The sequence below is a fragment of the Artemia franciscana genome, chromosome 4, assembly GCF_032884065.1.
Source record: "Artemia franciscana chromosome 4, ASM3288406v1, whole genome shotgun sequence".
In the NCBI taxonomy this organism is placed as follows: Eukaryota; Metazoa; Arthropoda; class Branchiopoda; order Anostraca; family Artemiidae; genus Artemia; species Artemia franciscana.
The window spans coordinates 956877-969982 of NC_088866.1; the positions used below are offsets into that span (position 1 = coordinate 956877).

The 13106-nt window shown below is 34.2% G+C and overlaps 1 protein-coding gene across 8 annotated transcripts in view; it reads right to left on the bottom strand.

Annotated features, from left to right (window-relative positions):
• The window catches only part of LOC136025840 (uncharacterized), a 151500-nt gene that overhangs the window by 42718 nt on the left and 95676 nt on the right, over positions 1 to 13106 (bottom strand). For 2 of the 8 annotated variants that reach the window (XM_065701849.1, XM_065701855.1), the window contains exon 1: positions 5910 to 6067. The exons of the other annotated variants lie outside the window; for them this stretch is intronic. Coding sequence is in view for 1 of the 2 variants with exons in the window: in XM_065701855.1 (XP_065557927.1) it covers positions 5910 to 5918 (9 nt within the window). In the remaining variant the exon portion in view is untranslated. Of the gene's footprint in view, positions 1 to 5909; positions 6068 to 13106 lie in introns of those variants that run through there. 8 annotated transcript variants of the gene reach the window in all.

A 13106-nucleotide genomic window follows, 5' to 3' on the forward strand; every position in this document is an offset into this window, starting at 1 on the left:
ATTGTATGTACGGAGAGCCAAAATCAAACATGCATTAATTCAAAAACGATCAGAAATAAAATAAAAAAACTAGTTTTTTTAACTGAAAGTAAGGAGCGACATTAAAACTTAAAACGAACAGAAATTACTCCGTATATCAAATGGGTTGTCCCCTCCCCAATCCCTCGCTCTTTACGCTAAAGTTTGACTCTTTGCCACAATTCTACTTTTTAAAACAATTAAAAACTTTAGCGTAAAGAGCGTGGGATTGAGGAGGGGACAACCCATTTGATATACGGAGTAATTTCTGTTCGTTTTAAGTTTTAATGTCGCTCCTTACTCTCAGTTAAAAAAAACTAGTTTTTTTTATTTAATACTTAAAAACTAGATTTTTTTTACGAAAGTTTGTTTTAGTGATAAACATGCGTACCTTACGAATTAATTTACGTAACAAAGTTCTATGTTTGTCTATTTTTATTACGTATATGAGGGGTTTTCCCCCTCGTCAATATCTCACTCTTTACACCAAAGCATGAATTGTGTCCCAAATCTTTAAGAATGACTCCTGAATCACAAAGGCCGTTGAATAAATAGATGAAATGACTAAAAATACTTTAGCTTAAAGAGGAAGGTATTGTGGAAGAGCCAAATCCCCTTATATACGTAATATCTTATGTTTGTTTTAAGCTTTAATGCTGCTCATTACTTCCAGTTAAAAAAAAATCATTTATTTTCTCATTTTTTTTTTTTTTAAATAATGCTAGAAAATCCTGCGCCCCCTTCATGGAAAGTCTCTTCCCTCCTGATAAATTCCTCCATGGAAAGATCCTCCCACGTAACCCCCTCCCCCCGAACAACCCACAGCCCAACGTGAAAAAGTCCCCCCTGAAAACTTCTGTACGCTTCGTAATAACCATTACCATATGTGAACCATGGTCAAAGTTTATAGCTTGCAGCCCTTCCCCCGGGATGTGTGGGGTCGTCCCCAAAGACATAGCTATTAGGTTTTCGACTAAGTAGAACAGAATGGCCATCTCAAAATTTTGATCCGGTGATTTTGGGAAAAATATGTGCGTTGGAGGGGTCCCAGGTGCCCTTCAATTTTTTTGTTCACCTAAAAAGAGCACTAGAACTTTTGATTTCTGTTAGAATGAGCCCTCTTGCAACATTCTAGGACCACTGGGTCCATACGATCAGCCCTGGAAAAAAAATAAATGAAAAATATAAAAATAAATAAAAATAAATGACTTCTGGCAAAAAAACAAAATACCACATTTTTATAGATAGGAGCTTGAAACTTCTAGCGTAGGATTCTCTGATACGCTGAATCTGATTGTGTGATTTTCTTTAAGATTCTATGACTTTTAGGGGGTGTTTTCCCCTATTTTCTACAATGAGGCAGATTTTCTCAGGCTCGTAACTTTTGATGGGTAAGACTAAACTGGATGAAACTTATATATTTAAAATCAGCATTAAAATGCGATTCTTTTGATGTAACTATTGGTATCAAAATTTCGTTTTTTAGAGTTTCGGCTACTATTGAGCCGGGTCGCTCATTACTACGGTTTGTTACCACGAGCTGTTTGATTTGATTTTTTAGACCTGTTCACTTCGTATAGAAGGATTTGTCGTAGAAACTTCGAAAGGGGCTCATCCGATTGGAAATTTAAATTTCTAGTGCCCTTTTTAATAAATAATTATTGTAAAATAGTTCAAACTCAAAAAGAACAAAAATTACTATTAAAGAATCAAGGAGACCCAAAACAAATAGATATTAAACATACAATCATTGCAAATAAAGAAGTACCATATAAATGAATGAATAAATCTTAAAAAGAATAAAGTTTATATTAGAAAATTGAAGATTTGAATTTAAAATTTAAATGAATCAACATTAAAACTTAAAACGGACAGAAATTATTACGTATATGAAGGGGGTTGCCCCCTCCTCAATACCTCACTCTTTACGCTAAAGTTTTTTAGTACTTTGAAAAAGGCGTCTTATTGTTCTAATTAAACGGCCCTCGTATTTCAGAAGTCATTGTTAAAGAATCAGGACAAAATTAAACTTTGGTGTAAAGAGCGAGGTGTTGAGGAGGGGGTAACCCCCTTCATACACGTAATAATTTCTGTTGGTTTTAAGTTTTAATGTTGCTCCTTAATTTCAGTTGACAAAAAACTGTTTTTTATTTAATTTTTGATAGGTTTTTGAATAAAGCCAGGAATTCTGGCCTCACCTCCATGGAGAAACCCCATCCCTACAGGAATATCCTTTATACAATTCAATCCCGGTAAAAATTTACTCTAGACAATTAATCTTAACAACTCCAGTTAATCTTAACAGTTAAGAATAAACTTGAGACGGAAAAGAGAAAACAAGACATAAAAAAATGTTTTATAAGGATTCTGGCAAATTCCCCCGGTGTATAATTTCCCTGACGAGCTCACTCCCTGGAACCTTCTTTCCCCATGTAAAATTCCCCCGTGGAAACTTCCATCCCCCTGTAAATTTCCCCATGAAAAACCCCCAGCTGAAAGTTTGACCCCTAACGGTAAAAGTAATAGGCCTATTGTGTTATCGGCGCTTTGCTGAAAACTTTATGTGTCTTGAAAAATCTTGGAAAGAACTAATGAAATTAAACTGGATGTTTTATATATAATTTTTTTATTTTATATATAAATGTTAAATACAAAAGGAAATACTTGTAATACAATTCATTTCAGTAAACTGCCAAATTCGGAGTAGGCTGTAGACTTGTACAGTTGGGAAGGGGTCAGAAGCCAAACTCTTTTTTATAGTAAAAACTACATGTTTCTTGAACAGTCTTGGAAAGAACTAATAAGATTAAAATGAATATTTGATATACAATAATACTAATTGATGACAGCTTATCAGTTCAGGATTCATTGTAATTTTAATTTCATTTTCAATGTCGTAACCAGTACAAAACAATGTATTTGTAATGTAATTCGTTTCCAGTTATTCCCCAATGACACAAAGGGCTTTATGCTTTTACCGTTAGGAAAGGGGGCAGTAGCCAAACTCTTGGTTGTAGTGATTTTGTTCGTTTTAAGCTTGATTTGCATATTCAATTTAAGTTTTAGTCGTTTTAAGATTAATTATTCATTTAAATTAGAACCTGTTCGTATGTTTGCTATGAGTCTTTATTCAATTAAATACAAAAAACAATTTTTTTTTTTTTTTACTGAAAGTAAGGTGCGACATTAAAACTTAAAACGAATAGAAGTTACTCCGTATATGAAACGGGCTGCCCCCTTTTCAACACCCTGCTCTTTACGCTAAAGTTTGACTCTTTCTCTCAACTCTACTCTTTAAAACAGTAGGAAAGCGGGGCGTTGAGGAGGAAACATCCCATTTTGTATACGGAGTAATTTCTGTTCGTTTTTATTGTCACTCCTTACTTTCAGTTAAAAAAAACTTGTTTTTTTTTATTTAATTTCTAAACGTTTCTGAATTAATGCATGTTTTGATTTTGGATCTCCGCACATGAATAATTAAAATGAAACTTGCATATTAATTTATTTTTTTGGCTAAATGGCTTTCTCATAGTTTTGATCGGAAGATTTTGAGAAAAAAAAGGAGCAGGGGAGTAGGCCTAGTTACCCTCCAATTTTTTGGTTATTTAAAAAAGGTAACTAGAACTTTTAATTTTTTACGAACGTTTTTATTAGTAAAAATATACGTAACTTACGTAACGAACTTCTATATTGGTATGTTTTAATTAAGCATATGAGGGGGTGCACCACTTGTCAATACCTCGCGTTTTACACTAAAGCTTAAATTTAACCCTGAATCACAAAGGCAGTAGAATAAATAGTTGAGATTAATAAAATTATTTTAGCGTAAAGAGGAAGGTGTTAGGAGGAGATGAACCCCTCATATGCGTAATATCTTCTGTTCGTTTTAAATTTGAATGCTGGTCAATTACGTTCTGTTGAAAAAACTTTTTTGTATTTATTTTTTCATTATTTTAAAAAAAAAAAATACTAAAAAATTCAGCGCCTCATTCATGAACATTTTCATCCACCATGACAATCCACCACCCTCCCACGGGGACTGTGGGGGAGTAAGTCGTCCCGAAAGACATAGTTATAAGGTTTTTCGAATACGTTGAATAAAATGGCTATCTCAGAATTTTGTTCCGTTGACTTTGGGAAATAAATGAGCGTGGGAATGGGCCTAGGTGGCCTCCAACTTTTTCAGTCACTCAAAAAGGGCATTAGAACTTTGAATTTCCGTTATAATGAGCCGTCTTGCACATTCTAGGACCACTGGGTCGGTACGATCACCCCTGGGAAAAAAATAACAAAAAATAAAAACAAAAAAACAAACAAATAAACACGCATCCGTGACCTGTCTTTTGGCAAAAAATACAAAATTCCAAATTTTTGTAGATAAGAGCTTGATACTTCTGCTGTACCGTTCCCTGATACTCTAAATCTGATTGTGTGATTTTCGTTAAGATTGTATGACTTTTAAGGTGTGTTTCCTCTATTTTCTAAAATAAGGAAAATTTTCTCAGGCTCATAACTTTTGATAGGCGATGAAACTTATATATTTGAAATTCAAATTAAATGCAATTCTTTTGATGTAACTATTGTTATAGAAATTCCGTTTTTCAGAGTCTCGGTTACTATTGAGGCGGATCGCTCCTTACTACAGTTCGTTACCACGAACTGTTTGATTTCTGCTCGTTTTTGGTTTTATTTATTCTAGAATAGCGAAAGGCTTTTTGCTCGTTTTGAGCTTGGTTTGCATATCAAATTTAAGTTTTGCTAATTTTAAGGTTATTTATTCATTTATATGGCACCTTTTGCATATTTGTTTCCTATGGTTGTTTATTTGGTTTCTGTTCGTTTTAATGTTTAATTTCTGTGGCCTTTACTTTTCATTGAAAAACTTCTTGTTCGGAAAGTTTTTTTTAATTAATCTCATAAATACTGAGGGTTTTAAGTTCAAACTTTCAGGACTACTACTATTGTGACTTCTGCTCATGTAAATTAACTAGATCAAAAGAGTGTAAGTGCATCCAAGTTTCATTTTTTGCTCAACTAGAGGAAGTACAAAACCAAATTAAACAATACTATTTGGGTCAACATTTTCCAAACGGTGTATGTTGTTAAAAATTGTTTAAAAGTTTCTCGAATATACAAATAACAATCCAAACTATGGATTCTTTAAAAAAAGAAAAGATATGACATTCTATTTTCTCTTTCCATGAATAAGACAGTGTCAATACAAACAAACAGAATTTAATTTAAAAACCTTGAGCTACAAAATAAAATCTTCAAAGAAAATTAAAGAGCTCCATTAAATCAAAAATGAGTAGCATTAAAATCAAATAGTCTACCAAAAGTTAACCTACCATAAATCACCATCAATAAATAAGTGAAACCCAAAACTAACAGAAATTAAAATAAATAACCAATTAAAACGCAAAACAAGCATAAATTAACATGAGTAAGGCTGACAGCCCCCATCCCTTCTCAAGGTCAAAAAATAATTTTTGTTATGTCTTATTAATTCTTCGTCTTCTTCGTAAGATCGATGTCTTATTAATTCGTTTTTAAGCCAGTAAACTAGCTAAATATGCTTTATCAAGCACATTAAAAAAAAACTCGTCTTCTCTATAACTTCACTTTAAAAGGATTATTTGTTTGCCTGAGCTAATTCTGTCCTTGTCCTAGTTTGCAAACTTATCTTCATAATGTTCAAAAACATTTCACTGGGAAAATCACTCTTTGCGTTGGCTATTCTAGTTTTTACATATTCCTTGCATCCACCATATCCTTAATGGCACAACCCATTTAAGGTGTAAGCTATCTGTGTTTTAAATCTTTTCTGGTTATATGCTGCTAAAAAGGTAATATTCCAAGAAAATTTGAAAAAATTAAAAGCAAAGACTTACCATAAGCATGGTGTCTTATTACGTCCTTTGTAAAGAATAAGCATGGAACTACCACAATAACCTTTTTATACTTTTCGTGTTCCAGTTTTCTGCGACTAAACCACTTCTGGATAACAACATGGGCCTGGTAGTTTATGTCTAGATTCAAGCTTTCATATACAAGAAGATTTTTCTTTAAAACAAGTTTCAACATTTCAGAAGCTCTTAAAAAGAAGGTCAGAGAATCATGTTTTCACCAGAAAGAGATATCAGCGAACGCAAACTAATCTGTGGCTCAGGACAGGGATGTGCACAACAGGGAGGAGTAGGTAACTTGCCCCAAATTTAAAGTTCCAATATTTTTTGTTTTATTTTAGGAGCCCGTCTTTTAAAGATTATTGAATACTTTTTTTATTATTGTCCCCTCCCCAAAAAATAACTCTCGTGTTTGCATACCTGACGCAGTGTATTATCAAACCAAGATAGGGCTTCTGGTAGACTTAACAAAAAAAATATATCATGCCTCAGCGCAAAAATGAGTAAAGTCCTGCTTAGCAGCAAAATTCACTTAGTTTTGGTTCTGGGCGAAAAAGACCTAAGTCCTGACTCAATGCAAAATTCCTCTTAGTCCTGACTCTGTGTGAAAATAAAATAAAAAAGTTTTTTTTTTTAACGGAAAGTAAGGAGCGGCATTAAAACTTAAAACGAACAGAAATTACTTCGTATATGAAAGGGACTGCTTCCTCATCAACGTCCCGCTCTTTACGCTAAAGTTTGACTCTTTCTCTTCACTCTACTTTTTCAAATAGTAAAAAACTTTAGCGTAAAGAGCGGAGCGTTGATGAGGAAGCAGCCCCTTTCATATACGAAGTAATTTCTGTTCGTTTTAAGTTTTAATGCCACTCCTCACTTTCCGTTAATAAACTTATTATTTTATTTAATTTCTGAACGTTTTTAAATCAATGCATGTTTACATTTTGGCTCTCCGCAGATGAATAATTAAAACAAAATTTGCATATATATTTTTTTTTTGTCTACATGGCTTTCTCATAGTTTTGATCGAATGATTTTGAGAAAAAGGAGAGTGGCAGGAGACCTAGGAGAGTGGCAGGAGACCTAGTTGCCCTCCAATTTTTTATTTACTTAAAAGGCAACTAGAACTTTTAATTTTTTACGTATGTTTTTATTAGAAAAAGATACACGTGACTTACAAATTAGCTTACGTAACGAACTTCTGTATTCTCGTGTTTTTGTTACGTATATGATTGGGTTCACCCCCTTGTCAGTACCTCGCTCTTTAAACTAAAGATTAAATTTTGTCCCAATTTCTTAAGAATTTTTTACGAATCTTTTTATTAGTAAAAGATATAGTTTTGTCCCAATTCATTAAGAATGACCCCTGAATCACAAAAGCCGTAGAATAAATAGTTGAAATTACTAAAAATACTTTTGCGTAAAGAGCGGGGTATTAGGAGGAGGTGAGCCCATCATATGCGTAATAATTTCTGTTCGTTTTAAGTTTTAATGCTTCTCCATACTTTCAGTTGAAAAAACTTTTTCATATTTCCCCAACATATCTCCCTCTTCCCACCACCAACAAAAAAATCTTACTGAAAACGTCTGTACACTTCAAAATAACCATTACTATATGTAAACACTGTTCAAAGTTTGTAACTTGTAGCCTCTCCCACAGGGACCGTGGGGGAGTAAGTCGTCTCCCTCCAATGTCACCACATCCGGTCGGGATTTAATTAAAGAGCTTTGAGACACGATATGCTTATAAATATCAAATTTCATTGAGATCCGATCACCCGTTCGTAAATTAAAAATACCTAATTTTCTCTATTTTTTCAGAAGTAACCCTCCCTCCAACTACCCCAAAGAGAGCGAATCCGTTCCGGTTATGTCAATCATGTATCTAGGACTTGTGCTTATTTTTCCCACCAAGTTTCATCCCGATCCCTTTACTCTAAGTGTTTTCCAATATTTTAGGTTTCCCTCTCCCAACTCCCCCCCCCTCAATGTCACAAGATCCGATCGGGATTTGAAATAAGAACTGTGAGAAACGACATCTTTCCAAACATCAAATTTCATTAAGAACTGATCACCTGTTCGTAACTTAAAAATACTTCATTTTCTCTATTTTTTCCGAAATTAACCGGCCCCCCACTCCTCTCCCAAATGGTCAAATCTGGAAAACGACTATTTTTAATTTAATCTGGTCTGGTCCCTGATACGCCTGCCAAATATCATCACCCTAGCTTACCTGGAAGTGCTTATAGTGGTAAAACCGGGACCGACAGACAGACCGACAGACCGACAGAATTTGCGATTGCTATATGTCACTCGGTTAATACCAAGTGCCATAAAAAACCCAATAGCACTTTTATTTTTTGTCAAATGCGTCTACTAATACCGTAGGTATAGGATTTGATACTATAATCCTTATGAAAAAAAGAAGAAAAGGAAAAACAGACAAAGAAATAAAAAAAAATGCACTAATTACATAAAAAAAAGTTTTGTGTTTTTATGGCACTTGGTATTAACCAAGTGACATATAGCGATCGCAAATTCTGTCGATCTGGATGAAAGTCAAAGCAAGGTCAATGCTGTGAGAAGTCAACGGACCGCAGCTAGACTAGCAAATGAAAAGATTCATTCGATTTATAATTCATAACCTTGTTTTATTAACCCGTGAAATTGTTTTTGGATCTGGGGTTGGGTGACCCTCTTTTGTTTTGTTCATGTAAGTATAATTTTCATTTTTAATAGATTCCCATTTATACACCGATTGTTGCAGAAGAAAGGAACCCATGGTTTCATTTTAAACATTTGCTTTGGTTTTGTGTTCTAAAGTTATTACCATCAGTGTTGGGAGTTTTTGTTTTATAATATGCGTTTTTCTTATTTATTTTATTGTCTATATATATATATATATTTTTTCGTTGCGTTTTAGTTGTTGTGGTTTTTCTTGTGATGTCTTAGAAAAGTCTTAAATTGTCGGTTGTAACTATTTTTTTCTGTTGAGAAAGGCTCCGGACGTGGGACAGAAATATTCGGAGCATTTTTATTATTTTTTCACTTAAAGTGTAGTTTTTATATTTTATTTTTTGTTCACTGCTTTGTCGAAATTAAACCTCTTTTTTTCTTTGCTCAATTTTTCGTAAATGAAAAAGCAGCGTGGTCTTAGAAATTATTAACTTACAAATTAGCTTACGTAACTAACTTCTTTATTCCAATATTTTTATTACGTATATAGGGGGGTTCTCCCCCTCGTCAATACCTCTTTCTTGAAACTAAAGTTCGGATTTTGTTCCAATTCTTTAAGAATGATCCTTGAATGACAAAAGCCGTTTAATTAGAATAAATAGCTATTTTGAAATTACTAAAATACTTTAGCGTAAAGAGCGAGGTATCAGGAGGAAACGAACCCCCTTCTATACCTAATAGTTTCTATTCGTTTCAAGATTTAATGTTACTCCTTACTTTCAGTTGAAAATACTAGTTTTTTTTTGAAATTTCTCATTGTTTGTTTAAATAATGCTGAAAAATCCAACGCTCTTTTCATGGAAATTCTCTTCCCCCGTGATAAATTCCTCAATGGAAAGATCCTTCCACATAACCCCCTCCACCAGACACCAAAACACCAGAAAAAAATCCCCTGAAAATGTCTGTATACTTCCCAATGATCAACACTATATGTAAAAAATGGGCAAAGTTCATAACTTGCAGCTCTTCCCCCGGGTACTGTGGGGGATTAGGTCGTCCTCTAAAACATAGTTATAAACTTTTTCGACTATGCTGAACAAAATGGCTATTTAAAAATTTTATCAGGCGACTTTGGGAAACAATGAGCGTGGGGGGGGGGGCTAGTAGTCCTTCAACTTTTGGTCACTTAAAAAGGGCGCTATAACTTATAATTCCCGTTAGAATGAGCCCTTTTGTGACATCCTAGGACCACTGAGTCAATATGGTCACCCTTGGAGAAAAAAGACAACAAAAAATCATATAACACGCATCCATGATCTATCTTCAGGCGAAAAACACAAAATTCTACATTTTTGCAGACAAAAGCTTGAAACTTCTACGTTAGGGTTTTCTTATACACTGAATCTGATGGTGTGATTTCAATTAAGATTCTCTGACTTTTAGGGAGTGTTTCCCCCTTTTTTCAAAAATAAGACAAATTTTCTCTAGCCGGTCACTTTCTATCGGTAAGACTAAACTTGAGGAAACCTATATATATTTTAAATCAGCATAAAAATCTGACTCTTTTGATGTATCTATTGATATCAAAGTTTCACTTTTTAGAGTTTCAGTTACTATTGAGCCGAGTTGCTTCTTACTACAGGTCGTTACCACGAACTAATTGATAAAAAAAGGGCCTTGTCGGAAGGAGAAATGACTTCCCTTACAGCTATACTACAAATGGCAGAAATCATAACGGTGTTAAAAAATTTTAGACGAGTTTCCGATGTCGACTAGTTCATCGCCAAATAAAGAATTTTTAACAAATTGACGAAAACATTTGACTACAAAATTAAAGAAAAATACTTAGCAGCCAAATTAAGAGGAAGTGCCGGACAATATTTTGATTCAATAAGAGATAAGGAAGCAAATGACATGAACGCTCAAATTGAGTACTTCAAAACCCCATTTGATGAGGCGAATCTTTCAAGAAGGCTTAAAACTCAGGTAGTCACATTTAACGCCTCAGCCAGTATTCGTGAACATGCAGACAAGATCTGTTGGTCACTATGCTTGCAGCTTCGGCTATCAAACAGTTCATGGTAACGAACTGTAGTAAGGAGCGACCAAGCTCAATAGAAACCAAAACTCTAAAAAATGGAATTTTGATACCAATAGCTACATCAAAAGAATTGCATTTTAATGCTGATTTTAAATATATAAGTTTCATCAAGTTTAATCTTACGCACCAAAAGTTACGAGCCTGAGAAAATGTGTGTTATTTTAGAAAATAGGGGGAAACACCCCCTAAAAGTCATAGAATCTTAACGAAAATTACACCATCAGATTCAGCATATCAGAGAACCCTACTGTAGAAGTTTCAAGCTCCTATCTACAAAAATGTGGAATTTTGTATTTTTTGCCTGAAAGCAGATCACGGATGCGTGTTTTTTTTTTTTTTTTTTTTTTTTTTTTCTTTTTCCCAGGGGTGATTGTATCGACCCAATTGTCCTAGAATGTTGCGAGAGGGCTCGTTCTAACGGAAATAAAAAGTTCTAGCGCCAATTTTAAGTGACCAAAAAAATTGGAGGGCACCTAGGCCCCCTCCCACGCTAATTATTTGACCAAAGTCAACGGATCAAAATTCTGAGATAGCCATTTTATTCACCGCAGTCGAAAAACCTTATAACTATGTCTTTGGGGACGACTTACTCCTCGACAGTCCCCGTGGGAGGGGCTACAAGTTACAAACTTTGACCAGTGCTTACATATAGTAATGGTTATTGGGAAGTGTACAGGTGTTTTCAGGAGGATTTTTTGGTTGGGGGGAGGGGTTGAAAAAAGGGGGATATACTGGGGGAACTTTCCATCGAGGAATTTGTCATGGGGGAAGAAAATTTCCATGAAGGGAGTGCAGGATTTACTAGCATTATTTAAAAAAAAAAACAATGAAAAAATAAATATGAAAAAGTTTTTTTCAGCTGGAAGTAAGGAGCAGCATTAAAACTTAAAATGAACAGAAATTATTACCCATATGAGGAGCTCACCTCCTCCTAATACCTCGCTCTTTACGCTAAAGTATTTTTAGTAATGTCAACTATTTATTCTACGGCTTTTGTGATTCAGGGGTCATTCTTAATGAATTGGGCCAAAGTTTAAGATTAAGTGTAAAGAGAGATGTACTGACGAGGGGGCGAACCCTCTCATATGTGTAATAAAAACATGAGAATAAAAAATTCTTTACGTAAGCTAGTTTATAAGTTACGTATATCTTTTACTAATAAAAAGATTCGTAAAAAATTAAAAGTTCTAGTTGCCTTTTTTATTAACCAAAAAATTGGAGGGCAACTAGGCTTCCTCCCCCGCTCTTTTTTCTCAAAATTATGAGAAAGCCATTTAGCCAAAAAAAAAATATCCAAATTTTGTTTTAATTATTTCTCTGCGGAGAGCCAAAATCAAAACATGCATTGATTCAAAAACGTTCAGAAATTAAATTAAAAAAAAACAAGTTTTTTCAACTGAAAGTAAGGAGCAACATTAAAACTGAAATCGAACAGAAATTACTTCGTATTTGAAAGGGGCTGCTTCCTCATCAACGCCGCGCTCTTTACGCTAAAGTTTTTTACTGTTTTAAAAAGACGAGTTGAGAGAAAGAGTCAAACTATAGCGTAAAAGCGGGGCGTTGAGACGATTTTGAGAAATAAGGGGTGGGGAAGAAGGCCTAGCTGCCCTCCAATTTTTCGGTTACTTAAAAAGGCTACTAGAACTTTTAATATTCAACGAACGTTTTTATTAGTAAAAAATATACGTAACTTAAGAATTAACTTAAGTAACAAACTTTTATATTCTTATATTTTTATTATGTGTACGAGGGGGTTTGTACCCTCGTTAATACCTCGCTCTTTACACTAAATCGTAAGTTTTGTCCCAATTCTTTAAGAATGACCCCTGAATCAAAAAGGCCGTAGAATAAATAGTTGAAATCACTAAAAATATTTTAGCATAAAGAGCGAGGTATTTATCTTTTCCTAAATACCTCGCTCTTTATGCTAAAGTAATTTTAGAACCCCTCATATGCGTAATAATCTCTGTTCGTTTTAATTTCAATGCTATTCCTTACTTTCATTTGAAAAAACGTTTTCATGTTTATTTTTTCATTGTTTTTTTTTATAGTAATGTTAGAAAATCCTGCGCCCTTTTCATTGAATTTTTCTTCCCCCATGACATATTCCTCAAAGGAAAGATCCTCCCACAAGGCCCTCTCCCATCAACCCCACCCCCCAAACCAAAAAATCCCCATGAAAACGTCTGTACACTTACCAATAACCATTACTATATGTAAACATTGGTCAAAGTTTGTAACTTGCAGCCCCTCCCTCAGGGATTGTGGGGGAGTAAGTCATTCCCAAAGACATAGTTATTATGGTTTTCGACTATGCTGAACAAAATGGCTATCTTAAAATTTTAATCTGTTGACTTTTGGAAAAAAATGAGCATGGGAGGGGGCCTATTTGCCCTCCAATTTTTTTG